Source organism: Xyrauchen texanus, chromosome 50 (genome assembly GCF_025860055.1).
Source record: "Xyrauchen texanus isolate HMW12.3.18 chromosome 50, RBS_HiC_50CHRs, whole genome shotgun sequence".
NCBI classification, from domain to species: domain Eukaryota; kingdom Metazoa; phylum Chordata; class Actinopteri; order Cypriniformes; family Catostomidae; genus Xyrauchen; species Xyrauchen texanus.
In genome coordinates, this window is record NC_068325.1 from 2,531,163 (window position 1) to 2,550,275 (window position 19,113).

The 19,113-nt window shown below is 44.0% G+C and overlaps 1 protein-coding gene across 3 annotated transcripts in view; it reads right to left on the reverse strand.

Moving 5' to 3' along the window:
• Window positions 1–224: 224 nt before the first annotated feature.
• Window positions 225–19,113, reverse strand: part of LOC127640885 (serine/threonine-protein kinase MARK1-like) — an 83,008-nt gene continuing 64,119 nt past the window's right edge. For 2 of the 3 annotated variants that reach the window (XM_052123578.1, XM_052123581.1), the window contains 4 exons: window positions 17,949–18,113; window positions 14,690–14,947; window positions 1,643–1,687; window positions 225–582 (listed from right to left, as the gene is read on the reverse strand). In XM_052123578.1, coding sequence (XP_051979538.1) covers window positions 240–582; window positions 1,643–1,687; window positions 14,690–14,947; window positions 17,949–18,113 — 811 coding nt within the window. In that variant the 3' untranslated portion in view covers window positions 225–239. The remainder of the gene's footprint in view (window positions 583–1,642; window positions 1,688–14,689; window positions 14,948–17,948; window positions 18,114–19,113) is intronic. The other variant, XM_052123580.1, reaches the window with a different exon arrangement.

Sequence of the window (19,113 nt, forward strand, 5' to 3'; positions counted from 1 at the left end):
CAACCTTTAAGAGTTTCGCTATTATTGCAAGATGGTCATTTAAACCAAGCATATATGCGAGAGGTCATGAAGGTCAGGCGAGGGGATTTTATCTCGTTTCATCTTTAGCATTCATAATTTTTTTTCTCCACTAAACATTACAGCAGTGTCTTACAGAAGCAGTAACTTAAAATGGTGCTCAGACTTCCCGATGAACTTGTTCCCTATAGTTTAGCATTTCGTTTTTTCGATTCTTTTGCTTATAGTTTGAGCTCATTGGCAATTTTCGAAGCAATGTTTTTGAATGCGATGGACGTCCCCGAGATGCGTTTGAAGCGCACACCGTTGAGTGAGAGGCGGGGCAGTTTGCACACCTCCATCTCCCATTGGACGAGGCTGTCTTGACGTGCGTCGCCATGTACGCAAAACAGCAGGAATCGCTCGCGCTGCTCGTAGTCGCAGTTGTTGGCGTCCAGCACCTTGCGGATTTCTCTCATCATGTCGCCGGGCTCCATTGACGAGGTGGTTTTCATACTCCACGTGAAACGCAGTGATCTCGGCTTGGAGTCACGACCCTCTTCCCTCGGTTCACCAGATCCACTCCTGTTGACAAACACAACAGTGTCAGAACATCACGTTGATTCTAATGTCTGATTATGATAATATACACACATTTTCTGCTATTGTTTTATGTATAACCCAAAACAGCAGGTAAAAACAAAAACTGCGGTTGAGCATTTTACATGTCATTCAGACGGTCTCTTCATGTCTAAATGGGCAGTACTTGTCCAGTACTTACTTCAGTTGCTGCGTTTCCACTATTGGGTCAGTGTGAGACAGGGCTATCAACTGTTCAGCCGGGGCCAACAGCCTCGGACCTTGAACCTTGAGACCAAAATCGATCTGCATTCCCACCATCAGGCCAATAGCCCTGCTGAGTTTCACTCAAACTCACCCTTAATACGCTGCCCTGGTGCCAACGTCTCACACACCCCGCACATTTCACAAGCAAGAGGGAAGCCCAGGCTGAGGTATCAGACTCTGGAGACCAGCTAGCCCTTGAAATGATCATGGTGAAGACTAAAGCTGCCATCTGTTTCCTTATTTTGGTCTTTGCTTGGTGGAAACCGAGACCTGACTCAGCAACACTCCACCTTTGACACTGACCCTGCCTCAATTACCAGTTGGGCTTCTTTAGCCCAAGGGACATCAACGAGCCAAAGGTGCTTGTCAGTTGGCCTCGAGGAAGCCCAGAGGAGGCAAGATGAAGCCTTGGAAGTGACAGTGGGAACACAACTGGCTCTGGCACGCACTAGCATGCCCTCATTTGGACTGATACTAGAAAAGCGGCTAATGTGTACCAGACTTAATGCCAATAGTCAAAGATTTGGTTATGCAAGGCCAAATTTCTAATAACAAACCCTTAGCTGTAAAATGTATTTAGGATGACAGCAAGTGCAGATCTTGGGCATAAAAACACAATACAAAATACTAAACAATGATAAAAAAATGACATCATACACATACACACACAAATCTAAATAACTTAGAACAACACTGACTCTAGTCGACTGAGCTGCAGGGGCAACAACAAATGCCCCCAAAGCAACAATTTGACATGAGACAGTCTAAACAAATCACAGAGGATCTACTTAAATCTCACCTCAAGCTGTACGCCCGACCATGGGCCTCTCCTTCACTGGGTAACCTTGGAAAATATCAGAGTTTATATTAAAATAAAACAAAATATAAAATCTAATACAACTCAACATTACCAAAAGAAAATGGATAAAAAGTTGAACAAAAATGCATATAAATACTAGGTCTGTCAATAGTTCAAAATAATCAGGATTAATCTCAGGATTTCTGTTGTCTACACAATCTAAAATTTTATATTTGCTGAAATTTGCCTCTTTTTATACAAATTATAGACTTCAAAAACGGAATAGTTCTGACTTTAAATTCTGATTGGATGAGCTGTGTTTGAAGATCACACCTCTGTACATTCTATATTTATGCACCAAGGTGCTACATTGCTTGGCAACCGTAAACAACTGCCGAAATAATTGTTCATTGGGGCCAAGCAATGAAGATGCATAGGCACCTATTGTTTCTTACTCCATTGAAGTATATGGCAGCCAAGTTATGAAATTTGGCACACTGATAGAGGATACTCTGAACTTCTACCATAGCAAATTTGGGTCTCTAAACCTCTAGCACCACCAACAGTTTAAATTTGCACTTATGTTTATGCTAAGAACTTTCGAAACGTAGGGTCTAGAAACAAGATTTTTCACCATTATGAATCTTCAGAAAAAAATACTTTTTTAAACTCCTCATAGGTTGTATGTCCAATTGGCACAAAATATTGCATGTATCATCTAGGGACAAAAACCTTTCAAAACTATTCTCATATAATGCTTCTATGAATTTGATGGCGAGCACGCCAAAGACGTCGTGAAGCTACAGCTCGGCAGTGCCTTGCCACATTAAAATGAAACTTGGTATATGTCATAGCCGTCATGGCCTGAGGATCCCTAAAATGTTTGAGAACAGTGCCACCTACTGGTCAAGAAATATGAAAAATAGCTGTTTTGCTTATGACTTTTGAATTCTTTGGTTTTAAATCATAACACCTTGGGCGTTACAGAGTAGAATGATATCCAATGTTCATATGTCGGCCATATTGTGGATCGGCCATTTAGAATTTTGACATAAAATGCTGTACTTTACAAATGTATTGGCATATCATCATGGAACTTTGTATGTTTTATCGGCACCATGCCCTGAAGCTACCTGAGAAGTTTGGGGCCATTTTACATTCATGCAGAGGACAATGATAGCAATTTTGCCATAGTTGGCCACACTTTCTGTCCACCATTTTTTATTTAATTGTAAACCTACTTTTTAAACTCCTTTTACAGCGTTTATCAGATCTTACCCAAATTTGGGCCAGCTCATGTCCAGACCATGTTGGCAAAAAAGTTATTTAAAGCTTTTTGATAGTCCAGACAGTTCTCATGTAATGTATCATTGAATTTGATAAAATGCCAAAAAGGATCTGAGGCTGTATCTAAGCAATGCTTTAACATAATAAAATGAAACTTGTGCAAGTGTTATTGTGACCATGCCCTGAAAATACCATCTAAATTTGATGACAGTGCCACTTAGTCAAAATGTATTAGCAGTTTAATTTACGATTCAAGTAGGGCTGTCAATTTAACAAGATCTGACTCATTTGTACCCTGATGCGTTCTTAGAAAAGCCCTTATAATCAATCTATAATATATTGAAAGCAAATGGTTTTCGTTAATTGTCCCATCTGGATTGTATATACGAAAAAGCTAATGTGAAGGTTTATTCTTCTTGTATAAAAGAAGTGAACACATTTTCATTGTCTTCCTCTATAATATGATTTTGATAGACAGACAAAGGTGGCAACAGGGAAACTTTCTTTCGACCTGAAAGGGTGACTGAAGGGTACAGGTGCAGGAGCACTACAGGCCACTAGCATTCACACATTCAACACAACTAGACCTGGAGTCATTCTGTATTTAACAGTAGGTAAACTCTGATGACAGACAGGGGCAGGAAGTGATCATTTCATCAGGAGGAAGTCAGTCTGCAGGCCGTGCAGGCATTCACAGAGGTAAGACGTACAGATCATTAGTGTGAGACACACACAGGCCTGACACAAGTCAAAATCTAAGAAGAAGGGTATGTATGATGAGACACATTTTCATATAGAAATCTCAAGGGGGAAAGAGTCAAACTATTCTCCTACCTCCATGCTCTGAAAGACAGAGCTCTACAACACAAACATACAAACAATATGTTCAGAACCTGGAAGATTCTGACCCAAAAACATGTCAAACTGATGTGTTTACAGAGAAAATCACTGCACCACATTCATATACTATGACATTGTCATTTATTCATATCAAGAATCATTCAGAAAACACAAGCATAACAAATTTATATGTAAACCATTTATAAAACATTTCTTATGTAAATTGTTGCATTTAATTGAATGCAACAGTTTAAATAAAAAATGGTTTACATACGTCTTGAGATACTCATCCCTCAGTGTGTAAAAATTAACAGGAAATGCATTTACAGTAAATGCATTTATAATTAAAAGCAAAAAATAAACATTTAAATAATACAATTCACCCTGTTTTAAAATACGAACTATTACACTTAAACCTGTGTTGCAAGTTCTAACCTGACACTAGTGTGATCAAAATCTAGTAGGGATGCACCAATATGGAATTTCTGGGCCGATACAATAACCAATGTTTCATAGCTTATTGTGACCTGATATTGATAGGAAATAATTCACAGCTCATTGTGGCAGATAAAGATAACCGATAATTCATAGCTCATTGTGGGAGATACAGATAACCGATAATTCACAGCTCATTTGGGCTGATACAGATAACCGATAATTCACAGCTCATTTGGCTGATACAGATAACCGATAATTCACAGCTCATTTGGGCTGATACAGATAACCGATAATTCACAGCTCATTTGGCTGATACAGATAACCGATAATTCACAGCTCATTGTGGGCGATACAGATAACCGATAATTCACAGCTCATTGTGGGATATACAGATAACCGATAATTCACAGCTCATTTGGGCTGATACAGATAACCGAAAATTCACAGCTCATTGTGGGAGGTACAGATAACCGATAATTCACAGCTCATTGTGGGATATACAGATAACGATACTATACAGCTCATTGTGGGAGATACAGATAACCGAAAATTCACAGCTCATTTGGGCTGATACAGATAACCGATAATTCACAGCTCATTGTGGGCGATACAGATAACCGAAAATTCACAGCTCATTGTGGGAGATACAGATAACCGATAATTCACAGCTCATTGTGGGAGATACAGATAACTGATAATTCACAGCTCATTGTGGGATATACAGATAACCGATAATTCACAGCTCATTGTGGGAGATACGGATAACCGAAAATTCACAGCTCATTGTGGGATATACAGATAACCGATAATTCACAGCTCATTGTGGGAGATACAGATAACCGAAAATTCACAGCTCATTGTGGGAGATACGGATAACCGAAAATTCACAGCTCATTGTGGGAGATACAGATAACGACTCGGTTACTAACGTAACCTCGGTTCCCTGAGAGGAGGGAACGAGTATTGCGTAAGTAGCTTACGCTATGGGAAAACTCCGTTTCTCGAGAAATATTGAAGTCTTTATGTAAAACGCATTGCAGCTGCACAGCAGACAGCAATGAGTGAGGCAGCTCGGGTCATTGGCTGTGCTGCGGCTACTTGCTCGAACCAATGGCGAGGCGACTCTGAGCAGCGACCAATGAGCACGCTTCACGCCAGCGCTCAGAGCCCGCCAAGATTGCCGTGGCTAAGGCTATATATTAGAGCCCGTCATGAGAGTTCTTTAGGTTCAATCGACTGAAGCGACTGACCAAGCACAAGCACGGCAGCTTACGCCAATACTCGTTCCCTCCTCTCAGGGAACCGAGGTTACGTTAGTAACCGAGTCGTTCCCTCTCGAGAGGTCTCTCCTATTACGTAAGTAGCTTACGCTATGGGAACACCATGCAAAGCGCCGTGCGTGCTGACTTCAGCTCTATAAAGCCAGAGGCAGATGCCTGAGCCTTAAAGCAAAGTGATTATTCCACGAGCGACCAGCGGCGAGCTACATAATGGGATAGTATAGAGCCTTCCAAGGTGGTCCATGGTGGGGTGCTCATAGTACAAACACAAGCACATATCTTATGTACTGAGTTTTTATGTACTGATATGCATAAAAATCCTTTAAGTCAGTCAGAGACGGACCTATAAGGGAGGAGATAATGCTCAGCATATACATACTCCAGTCCATTCTATAGTCAGGCTGATAGAATGTTGGAATGCAATGAGGGGACCTGTAGGTTATAAAACCTGATAAATGTCGAAGGTGAGGCCCAGCCTGCCGCCGCTGAAATATCTTCAATGGGTATCCCACTCGACCACGCCCACGAGGAGGCCATGCTCCTCGTAGAGTGAGCTCTGGCGCCTAAGGGGCATTGAAGGCCCTTGGCTTCATAAGCCAGCGCTATAGCATCCACTATCCAGCGCGATATTCTTTGCTTTGAAACTGCTGAGACCTTTAGTACGGCTGCCAAAGCATCACGAATAATTGTTCCGTCTGTCTGAACAGGGCAGAGCGTTCCAAATATACTCTGGCGCCCTGACCGGGCAGAGTAAATTAAGCGTCGCTTTAGTCTGCTGGGGGCGATAAGCTGCCAGAGATATCACCTGTACTCTGAAGGGTGTGGAGAGCACTTTAGGAATATACCCGTGCTTTGGCCTAAGGACAACTCTGCAGTCGTTAGGTCCAAATTCCAGGCAAGCAGCTTGATGACAGCGCGTGCAGGTAAGCCCACTCTCTTGACTGAGCGGCGCCAGCAAGAGCGCAGTTTTGAGTGAGAGCTGTTTAAGGTGCACGGTTCGGAGAGGTTCGAGCGGGGCACTCTTGAGTGCGTCCAGGACCGTGGCCAGGTCCCAGATCGGCACCGAGGCGGGGAGGTTCATCCTCCTAAGCCTCTTAGGAAGCGAATGATTAGGTCGTTTTTCCTAATGAGCGTCCTTTATCAGGATTGTGTGGCCGCTATGGCAGCCACATAGACTTTGGCGTGGAGGGTGTGCGGCCCGCCTCCAGCAGCTCTTGCAAAAAAGCGAGTACACTTGGTATCTCGCTACGATTTGGGGTTCAAGCTCTTGGTATCACACCAGTCACTGAACACTTTCCACTTTTGGGCATATAAAGCCTTGTAGAGGCTCGCGCCTCAGTGATGGTTCTCAAAACTCCACTGGGGAGGTTCTCGGGAATCCGTTGAGGGGCCATGCATGGAGAGCCCACAGATCGAGGCGGGGATGAAGAATCATCCCGTTGGCCTGCCTGAGGAGGTCTAGCCTCAGCGGAATCGGCCATGGGGCAGATTGCATCATCTGCATCAGTTCTGGAAACCACGTCTTGTTTTTCCAGAGTGGGGCTACCAGGAGCACTGCACATTTCACTTCCCTGATCCGACTGATGACCTGAGGTAGCATCGCGATCGGGGAAAAGCATACAAGAGGCGGCTCGGCCAGACTTGGGCGGCGTCCGTGCTCTTTGAGAAGAAAAGGGGCAGTCGCATTTTCCCTGGAGGCGAAGAGGTCGACCTCTGCCTCGCCAAAGGTTTGCCATAACCACTGAACCGTCAGGGGTGGAGAAACCATTCTCCTGGGAGAACCTTGTCTCTGGACAGCATGTCCGCTCCTGGTTCAGGAGCCTGGCACATCGCTGCTCTCAGCGGCGCAGGTGGTGCTGTGACCATAAGATGAGCTCCCTGGCCATAGAGTGCAGGGAGCTCGACCTGAATCCACCCTGGCGATTTATATCACGAAACTACCGTCATGTTGTCCGTTCGGACCAGGGCGTGTTAGTTTTCAGGTGCGGAAGCAGGGCTCTGAGAGCCAAGGCGACCGCTTTCATTTCAGACAGTTTATATGTAGAAGCTTTTCGGGTTTGACCAAAAGCGGAGACAGGCCTGCCCTCAGTAAAGGGCCCCCATCCTATTTTGGAGGCATCTGTCGTGATCATTTTTCTCCGCGTATTCACGCCCAGACTCACGCCGGTTTGATACCAGTTGGCGGCTTTCCAGAGCGTCAGGGCTTTTATACAGCCGTGATTCAGCTCTGATCAAAAAGTGGCCCGAGCGCCCGCAGCGTGAGTGGGGACACAGCTCTTGAGCCAGCGCTGGAAGGGCGCATGTGCAACAATCCTAGCTGGAGTACAGCTGATGCGAGGCCATGAGACCGAGCATTCTTTGAAATGTGTTTGGCGAGTAGCGGCCATTCTGAACGATGTTGCAAGGCGTCGAATAGAAGCGTCGCTCTGATGAGAGCGCTGTCATCTGCACTGAGTCTAGCACTATTCCCAGAAAGGAGATATTCTGGCTGGGGATATGCAGCTCTTTGCAAAATTGATTCTCAGACCCAGGCATTGTAGATGGCTGATAATCCAAGATCTGTGCGTTGTTAACTGACTCTCAGATTGTGCTATGATTAGCCAATCGTCGAGGTAATTCAGTATTCGCACTCCCGCTGTCTCAGGGGAAAGTGCTGCGTCCATACATTTCGGTGAATGTACGGGGGCCAATGATAGGCGAATGGTAGTACTGTGTACTGGTATGACTGTCCCTCAGCGAATCTCAGAAAAGGCCTGTGATGAGCGCTATCGAATGTGAAAGTAAGCGTCTTTCAAATCCACTGATAGAAACCAATCCCGAGGCGAACTTGCGCGAGGATATGTTTGGTCGTTAACATTCTGAGCGAGCGAATCATTAAAGCTTTGTTCAGATGTCTGAGATCTAGGATGGGGCGGAGGCCACCGTCCTTTCGGGACGAGAAAATAGCGGCTGTAAAAACCTGCCTCAGCTCATAGAGGAGGAACAGTTTCTATAAGCCCTTCTCTATTAGTTTGAGCACCTCGGTGCGTAGAACATGTGACACATCTCTCCTCACTTTAGTCTCGACCACAGCTGAAAAGCGGGGTGGTCTCTTGGCCAATTGAAGCGAGTAACCGTGCTTTATTATGTTCAAAACCCATTTCGGCATGTCGGGATTTTTCCCAGGCTTTTGCTTTCGCACAGATATGGGCTGAATGCTGGCTGGAGGCGTGTCGCAGTGGCGTATGGGCCCCACCGGCAAATTGCCTTGTGCTAACACTGAGCTTACAGCTCTCAGAGCGCTGGCAGCTGAGCAGCCTTGTTGAGTGCGAGTGCAGGGGTGCGTGTGAGATTACAGGCACGCGCCTATCTCCGAAATGCTCGCAGCATGAGCTGGAGAAATGTTTGAAACTGTATGGACAGTGTTTTCAGGTGGGGGTGCATACATACGTAATAGGCATGCGGCGCCACTGTCATAAAGCTTCCAGCTCTTAGCGGGAGTTTCTTAACTCATGCGTCGCATCTGTGATGCTTGCGGCATGAGACAGAGAACTGTTTGAAACTGTATGGGCAGTGCTTATGGGTGGGGGTGCATATACCGTAGTAGGCACGCGCGCCACTTTCATAAAGCCTCCAGCTCGTGGCGGGGGTTTTGGCTATGCATACAGTGTTTGTGTGTAGGGGTGCATGCAGGACAGCAGGCACGCACGCTACCTTTATAGTATTTCCGGCTTTTACTGGGGAAGTGTTTATAACTGTGGGAACAGTGCTTGTGTGTAGTGGTGCATACATGACAACAGGCACACGATCTACATATATGGATGCGTCCAGCTGGAGCTGGGGAAGTATTCGGCACTGTTTGGACAGTATTGATACGTGGGAATCGCGACTTTAGTGTGGACACGTGACCCTTAGTGACACAGGCAGAAAATGACTCTTTTGTGATTTCTGTGTGTTGCCGTTAAAACGGCGTTTGATTGCAGGTGAGCGAGTTTGTGACTGGCCCATTGACTGCTGTACAGACATTTCCAGCAGCCTGTAAGGGGACTGGGTAATGTTTCACACGTTTTAGAGAGAGTGGTCCGGCTTTTGCGAGACACGCACTCTCTCTTTTTCTTCCTATTGCTAGGAAGACTTACGAGGCTCCGGGTTCAGCACGATCTTGGGCCGAGGACCCCGTTGCTCAGGAGGCTGCCTTCGGTTAGCGGAATGCGAGCGGCGTCGAGCGTCCGTTTCAGGTCTGCTCTTTGGCTGGGAGACGGGAGGCGCCTCCCTGGCTCGCTGCTGCTGCTGAGGCGGTCTCTGGCGGCTCTGAGACGAGCTGGAGCGCTTGGGCAGGAAGTGACGCATAGCCTGCGAATCCTTCCGAGCTTCAGTGAAGCGTTCAGCAAACTCTTTTACCGCCGGTCTGAACAGGCCGCTTGGAGCGATAGGCGCGTCAAGAAATGGCACCTTATCCGCGTCCTTCATCTCTGTTAGCGTCAGCCACAGATGGCGCTCAAGGACAGTCAGGTTAGCCATGGCCCGGCCGATGGATTGGGCGGTGGCCTTTGTTGCTCGCAGGGCTACGTCAGTGGCGCTGCACAGGTCCTTGAAAGCCTCAGGTTCAGGTCCCGACTCGTCCATGGTGCGGAGAAGTTTGGCCTGATAAACTTGTAGAACAGCCATGGAATGAAGCGCTGACGCAGCTTGGCTGGCGGCCAGCTGAGGTAGATCGGCAGGGCTTCGAGGGATGAGAAGCTTTGGCTTTCCATCCAGCGGTGGAGGGTGGGCACAGATGGTTGGCCACAGCCTCCTCGAGGGGCGGGGTTCCCTCGTAGCCTCTTTCTCTCGCGCCGTCCACCGAGGAGAGCAAGGAAGAGAAAGAAGGCTTCAGGTGAGCAGAGTGCGGGGCTTTCCACGACTTTGTGAGTTAGATGCGTGAACCGCGGGAAGAAAGGGAGGGTCTCTGTCGAGGGGCCTGCCGGCGCCCTGCAGGAACCACTCGTCCAGCCGGCTGCTGGGCGGGTTCTTCCGGAGAAGACCAGTCGAGCCGAGGTCTTCCACGGCTTTGGACAGGATCGCGGACGATCTCAGAGTCCATGCTGGTGCCCGTGCTTCGTGTCCGCTAATGTCGACGGCGCGGGTCGAAGGACGAGCCCGGCCAGTCGTTGGATGCAGCATCAATAGAAAGGCTGTCATCCTTTTCACCGTCGTCCCCTGGCGCCGAGCGAGACGAGACCCACCGCTCTGTTGGAGGGTGCTGGTCGCCTGCGTGAAATGGACTGGCGGCGGGGAGATCTTGGGTAGTGGTGAAGCACGCGGGGACTGGCCCGGTGTGACGTCACTGAATTCCGCGTGCTCTGGCAGCCTCTGTGAGCGGCACTTTTTCTTGCGCGGCTCGAACGGAGGAGACGGCAGCACGGTGGAAGCAGACTCGTTTGCGGCGAAGGCGGCAAAGCAAGCGCGCAGCTCGGGGAGGCCCAGGGAGTCACATTCAGGGCATCCGCCCTGAATGAGAGCAGCTTCTGCGTGGTCAGGTCCCAGGCAGCGAGTGCAGATAACGTGACGGTCCCTGCAGCTGCAATGCGTTTTACATAAAGACTTCAATATTTCTAGAGAAACGGAGTTTTCCCATAGCGTAAGCTACTTACGCAATAGGAGAGACCTCTCGAGAGGGAACCGATAATTCACAGCTCATTGTGGGATATACTAGATAACCGATAATTCACAGCTCATTGTGGGATATACAGATAACCGATAATTCTCAGCTCATTGTGGGATATACAGATAACCGATAATTCACAGCTCATTGTGGGACATACAGATAACGATAATTCTCACCTCATTGTGGGATATACAGATAACCGATAATTCACAGCTCATTGTGGGAGATACAGATAACTGATAATTCACAGCTCATTCTGGCCGATACTCGATAATTCACAGCTCATTTTGGCTGATACAGATAACTGATAATTCACAGCTCATTGTGGCCGATACTCGATAATTCACAGCTCATTTTGGCTGATACAGATAACTGATAATTCACAGCTCATTGTGGGAGATAGAGATAACCAATAATTCACAGCTCATTGTGGGCGATACAGATAACCGATAATTCACAGCTCATTGTGGGAGATACAGATAACCGATAATTCACAGCTCATTGTGGGATATACAGATAACCGATAAGTTACAGCTCATTGTGCGCGATACAGGTAACCGATAATTCACAGCTCATTGTGGGAGATACAGATAACCGATAATTCACAGCTCATTGTGGGATATACAGATAACGATAATTCACAGCTCATTGTGGGCAATACAGATAACCGATAATTCACAGCTCATTGTGCGCGATACAGATAACCGATAATTCACAGCTCATTGTGGGCGATACAGATAACCGATAATTCACAGCTCATTGTGGGCAATACAGATAACCGATAATTCACAGCTCATTGTGCGCGATACAGATAACGATAATTCACAGCTCATTGTGGGCGATACAGATAACCGATAATTCACAGCTCATTGTGGGAGATACAGATAACCGATAATTCACAGCTCATTGTGGGAGATCCAGATAACCGATAATTCACAGCTCATTGTGGGCGATACAGATAACCGATAATTCACAGCTCATTGTGGGACATACAGATAACCGATAATTCTCAGCTCATTGTGGGATATACAGATAACCGATAATTCACAGCTCATTGTGGGAGATACAGATAACTGAGCATTCACAGCTCATTCTGGCCGATACTCGATAATTCACAGCTCATTTTGGCTGATACAGATAACTGATAATTCACAGATCATTGTGGCCGATACTCGATAATTCACAGCTCATTGTTGGAGATACAGATAACCGATAATTCACAGCTCATTGTGGGATATACAGATAACCGATAATTCACAGCTCATTGTGGGCGATATAGATAACCGATAATTCACAAGGAGCTCTAAAGCTTACGTGCAGACTCATAAACGAGCACAGGAGATCAATCATCGGTCAACAGTTTTGCTTTATAATACGTTAGATTTCAATTTGTTTCTCACCAAACCTTATTGCATGCTTTCATAACAATCATGAGTCATGGAATAAGGTGGTCACCATTAACTGCCATTGTAGGACATCACTGAGCACAAAATGTTTTCACAATTTCTCCCTTTGTGTTAAGAAAAAGAAAGAATGACATACAGGTTATAACAACACAGGGGTGAGTTAAACAATGACTGAATTTTAATTTTTGGGTGAACTAATCCATTAAAGAGTTTTTGTCCAAATCAGCCATGACTGTGACAACTAGATATTTTGTTGGTCCCTTGGTTTGAGGTGTCACCACAAAAACTTTAGGCATCCTAGATAAAGTTATGATGATACATTTTCTACAGAGTTAAAAATTGTTACAAGATGCTTTTTTAAATTTTATTTGTATCAGCGAGGGTCAGATTATCATTCTTACAATTCTGATTAATACTATGATTCACTAAAAAGAACCTTAAGAGTCATAAGATTAATTTGTTCTGGAATCTGACTACACTGATCGCACTGTATGTTTCATTCTATAGATTGAAAAGAAATGTCTCATAAGTAGTTCTCGACCAATATATCGGTCGGCCGATATGCGCAGGCATGATAACTTTTCTCAGAACATATAATGCAGAAAACAAAGCTTTATAATTGGTGTCATAACGTAGCGTGTCCAACAGAGCGTGCTCCGACTCCATTGTTTACAGAGCTGAGCTGACGGTAGCTCTGCAGACAAGGCGGAGTTAAGCAGTGCTGAGTTAAGTGGTGTCTTCTCGGTAAGTTGCTAACTAGTTTGTGAAATACATACTGGAAAGTTAATAAACAATGACCCCATCATTTTCCCTTTTCAATATAACTAATATAACGTTAACCCTGCCTCTGACAACCACATCTGTCACATTTGTTTGCTTTGTTAGCCAGCTATATTTTGTCAGCGCAGTCAGTAATGTAGCAGGCAAACATCTGAGCATCTTTTGCAGCACAGCAGACAACGGTGCGGTGGTGGATTGTGTCTGCTGAATGTTGATTTCATGCTAAGTTGTTTCCTAGTTGGTGAGATGCAATGCTGGTCCATATTTTACTCTCCATGACAACGAGCATATAGCTAACTAGCTAACCACGTAGCTACTTTCATTGCTTGTCAGCTGAGTGGAAGCTAATGTGTAAACATGTATTCACCAAACTGTTTTGTTCAGGATTCACAGTTCAGTACCCCCTTCAACTGAACAATTCCAGTCAATGCATTTATAAAATGTAATATTTAAAAGTCTGGATTTCCACCGTTGAAAGTTTCCCCTGAACTTGTATAGCAGAATACGGTGTAACACCGCTGCCGCTATTTTTCTCTTGTCTCGGCAGGTGTAAATGCTTGTTGTTTTACATCCTGCCCCTTATTGAATGGCAGTATTAAAATAGTCAGCATCTTACTGATACTAAACAGTACTGAAGCTTATTTAGCTAATTATTGTATTTTTAATTATCCTTTTTTTAAATGATCAGCAACTGACTGATACTAAACATACACTACTGATCTTTCTAAGCTATTTATTCTATTTTTATTTATTCTTTATTTTCTTAAGTGTTAATTTCTAGAATTTGTTGACAATGTATAATAATAATGTCAAATATTCTTTGATAAAAATATTTGTTTAAGAAAGCAGCCATCTGAGTTCCTTTGCATAGTCATATTGGTGCAAAATCGGCACACAATCCACATAGAAAAGGTCTGTTTTTATTTCCGCTCAAAAATTTACTATATCGGCCACCATATCAGTAATCTGTGAATTTCCCCCCTCTAAAATCGGTATCAGTCTCAAAAATCCCATATCGGTCGGGCTCTACTCATAAGAGTAATTTGTTTGAGAATTGGAATACACTAGTCACACTGTATGCTTCGAACTGTAGGCTCATAAGGGTCATTCGTTAGGGATGTAAATAAACATCAATTATGTTCTGCTGGCAGTTATTGGATTGTGTTTCGCTTTCAGTTTTGCAGGGATTTGGTTGCATCATACTAGGTTAGGAGTGGTATTACTTGATTGGACTTTTTTTAAAGGTTTGACCTTTTCCTGCACTGCAGATCCGCTGAGAAATTTTGTTGAATCGTGACCTGAAAGGACTTTCATACAAACCTCAGTAAACATGGCACGCATAGGCAGCCGTGCAGAGAGGTGATTTTTCAAGATAGATTTACAGACTGACCTCCGCACAAACTTGGAAGTGAGCTTGCTGATAAATCCAGACGAGGTGCCTCTATGTGCCTGAGCGAGAGTGCCCGTGTCATGGGAGAGAGTAGGCGAGGCGGGTGGACCGTTATAGGTGGCGCTGCGGCGGTCTCTGAGCTGTGCCCCATGAAAGGTGCTGCGGCTGGAGGTTCCGCGAGGAAATCGTGTTCGATCTGGAGTCATACTGCTGATACTGTGAGCTGACGGAGATGTGGACGGAGCCCTGGAGCTAGAGCTACACACAGAGAGATGGAGAGAGACAGAAAATAAGACCACGCCTGGGAATCAGGAACCAGTTTTTAATCAGAAATGGTTGCATTTAAAAAACAATAAAGGAACCGGATGCAAGCCATTCACTCGTTTATCCCTTACAAATGACTCGTTAGGAGGCTTGTTATATTTCTCTACGTTTTGTCGATAAGTAATGTGATTATTACTAATTACTTTGTAATCAGATTACATCCAACACTGTTGATATAATTTGATTACTGTAACTAATTACTTTGTAATCAGATTACATCCAACACTGTTGATGATTCATTCAGTCTGATTTGTGGAGCGATTCTTTGAAACATCCCACTAAAAAGAGCAATTCACACAAATTTGATATCACTATGACATGTGGGGAAATATTACTCTACTCAAGATCAATATCTAGACAAGAAAAACAAAATTGAAAAATATACGTTTCCATTAATTTTAAGATGTAATTAAATCTAATGCTGTCGATTTAACACGTTAATTCAGTGCGATTAATTATATAAAAAAAATTGTTAAATGAAAAAAAAATTCCGCAATTCATCATGTCCCCGGACGGTAATAAGGAATATTCCTACCAGCGGAGCAATTCAAGCTTGAAATACCACCTGTTTTCTCCAGGGGGCAGTAAGCAAAACTCAAGCTGTATAGACAATGCACAGCTTATACACAGAACAAACCACACTTAACACTGCTTTATTACCAAATCCGAACACTGGGATCGCAAGACGTGTTTTTCTATGTTCCAAAATACGTCTAACTTGACACACTGGCCTAAAAACGGTATGTTTATGACGCGACGCAACCAAAGTGAGACGCTCCAAAAGCGTCCGTCCGAAGCAGGTTTATCTCGGTAAACCTCAATCTGACTGATGAATTTAACTGCAAAATGGATTGCTGTGAACTGTAAGCCAATGACTGGCTAAAGCTCAATAATATGGAAATAAACAATATATTGAATTCTAAAGCCAGTGTTTGTTTTGTCTTTTCAATGCTTAAATCATCTGCCACAACAGAGCACAACAGTGCCAGCCCACTTTTTCTGCCGACTGGGTTCTGGAAGTATTTTCCCCATTCATTTCTTCCATAGACTTTTTATTAAATCCTTCAAAAAAAGAGTTGTGAGCCATGAACCAAACCAACCAGCTTTGAGGAGAATCACAACATCACAAACTTTGTTTTGAGACAAAAAAGTATTTGAAAATCAGACGTAAAAGCAATTGTAGAAGGCTGTGAACTTACCGTCTTTCATGAGGGCACAACCTACAATCCCATAAAGCATTGCCAATGATGTCATTGAATAAAAAACAATGGGAATATATAAAACTATTGATTTTAGGTTGTTGATAGGTATAGAAACAATATATAAAGTTTATTGTAAAATATGGCAATATATACAAATATATAAGTAGTTTAAGGGTGATGGGAAACCGACTCGATTACGTCATTCACAGTGTGTCATGGGAGCACCGAGGCACGTTTTTCAGGGTTTCGTTAGCCACGGTTCTCTGATTGGTGGATTTTTCTCTGCTGTAACATGGGTAATGTAGTTGTTTACAATGAATTCCGCTATCAAACATGCTTTTTAAAAGATGAGGTTGCGATAACGCAGACAGCTTCAATGGAAGCACATACAATCGATGAGGTTGGTCTGTCTTTAAAGGTTTATAAGTTATTGTTAAAAATCAAATAGTCTGTGGGATAAATTAATGGGATTTTTAATTCCAGAACCAGACTGTTCCGCTCTATAATGTAATGTATTTTAATGATCTGAATTATTATAATATTTGTTTTACAATATGCATTTTATGTATAATTATTTGGTAATAGTTGAATTATTGTTATTTGAGGGGCTTTCTCAGCAAATATTTATATATGCGATTAATTCTAAGAATAAATCAGCATACAATGTCATTAATTCGATTAACACTTTTAATCGATTGACAGCCCTAATTAAATTCCACGACTTTTCAAGGACTGGAAAATATATTTTAAACCCTACGGTGGGAATCCTAACCTGCTTCTATGCCGTACATGTTTATGTGCACATCATATATTAGATAATATCTTAATAAATTATAATATATTAAACTCACAATTTTAAAAGATGGAAATCATATTCGTTTTCTTCCTTGACAATGTCACAAGTAAGTGAACATAGGGGTGAATTTGAAATAATTTCACTTCATTACTTGAGAAGATTTTGCCATTTTAGTCATATTCTAGGGAGCTATGCAATAATTTATAAGATTAAAAAACAACAACAAAAAACAGGCAATTTATTAACAAATATTTCAAGTATCTCTTCATTTTTTTCCTTTTTCTAATCAAAATGTTTTAAAACACAACATATTCAATTGGGAACGTTTTAATATTGTTTAAAACAGATTTGAGGGTTTTCTGTCCTCAATTTGACCTGTAATAGCCTTTAACTAACAAAAGCCAAACATTTTATGCATTCTGTGATCTTTTGAGGTATTAGTTGGTTTGTCTCACTCTAAAACATGCCATCCTGTTTGATAAAATTACAGAAATTGGTATAAGGTCAAAATTTCAAAAAATATAAAAAAGAAACCTTTGTTCATACCCTCATATAAACTAAATGTCAATTACTCAAAGAATAACGGCTAAATCTTGCTATTTATTTCCATCTAATACTCCCTAAAATTACACAAGCCTATTATTTGTTTTTTGAAAAGGTCAGAGTTCAAACCTCATAACAGTAATGACCCGTCTGCATTCTTCAGCCAATGTGAATGGAACCCCGTAATAAACACTCATACGAAAATACTAACATGAGTGTGTTTCCAATGCTGCTACTGAATCTACTCACCATGAAAGAGAAAGATTTGATGCAAACTCTATCTCATGAGTTCACATTCTTAATCTGTCTAAATCTTAATCAAATCTATTCAAATTGAAATGTAAAGTTTCTGTTAAAATGTAAAATCCCAGATTAGGTCAGTGTGTGTCTTCACCCCTTGTATTCAGTGTTGTCCTCGATGGGCGGTAGTGGAGATTTCGTGGGGTGTCCCGAGGTGGACATGGATTTAACATGACGTGATCGAGTGGACGCCAGCACAGACGCTGCTCCTGGAGACACAGAGGAAGTACCGCTCGCAGATGTCGACACCTCTGTCAAACTGACAGAAAGACAAAGAGAAGTGACAGAGATGAGACATAAATGAGATTGACATTAAGAGAGAGGAGAGGTTTATGTCAGTGTTAGGTGGTCAAAAACCTCAAGGTCAAAAAGGTTTGTTAGTATTTTCATATTATGCTGTTGTGAGGACAGAACAAATATAAAATATGAGTGTTTATGGGAGCCTCTGTTAGGGCGTGTTGTGCCAATGCAGCGGGGCCCCTTTCCAACGGCCCGCTGCTGCGTGCCCGCTGCACCCCACCCGGACCGGGAGGCGTCGGTTGTGACCAGAACGCATCGGGACACCTGCTGCAGGGGCACTCCTGCCCATAAAAAGCAGAGGTCTGTCCAGGGTCGGAGTGTTTTGAGGCAGGCGGGGGTGATCCTTACCCGATGCGTGCCGTGGTGCCATGCTTGTCTCGGGACTCGAGTCTGGAGCCAGTGCTGGAGTGGTCTCATATGCATCAACCCCAGTGGCGCGACCGCCGCGGAGGACGCCATATGCCCCAGGAGCCTCTGGAAAAGTTTTAGAGGCACCACTGTGCCTGGCTTGAATGAAGCGAGGCAGTCCAGCACCGACTGAGCACGCTCGCTCGTGAGACGTGCTGTGATTGAGACTGAGTGAACCAGAGTGAACCAGAGTGAGCTTGCTCTTTTCCCAGTTGACCCAAGCCCCAAGCGGCTGAGGTGCCGGAGCACCTGGTCTCTGTGCGGATGCCGGCTACTCGTAGCGGGGCAAGGGCCGCCTCTGCGACCTTCATGAAGACGCGAGGGGACAGAGACAGGCCGAAGGGGAGGACTTTGTACTGAAACGCCTGGCCGTCGAACCGTAAGAAGGGTCGGTGTCGTGGCAGAATTGAGACGTGGAAGTACGCGTCCTTCAGTTCTACCGCTGCAAACCAATTTAGATGCTGAACACCAGCCAGAATATTTCTCTGCGTGAGCATTTTGAACGGGAGTTTTACAAGGCCCGATTGAAAACTCGCAGGTCCAGGATTGGT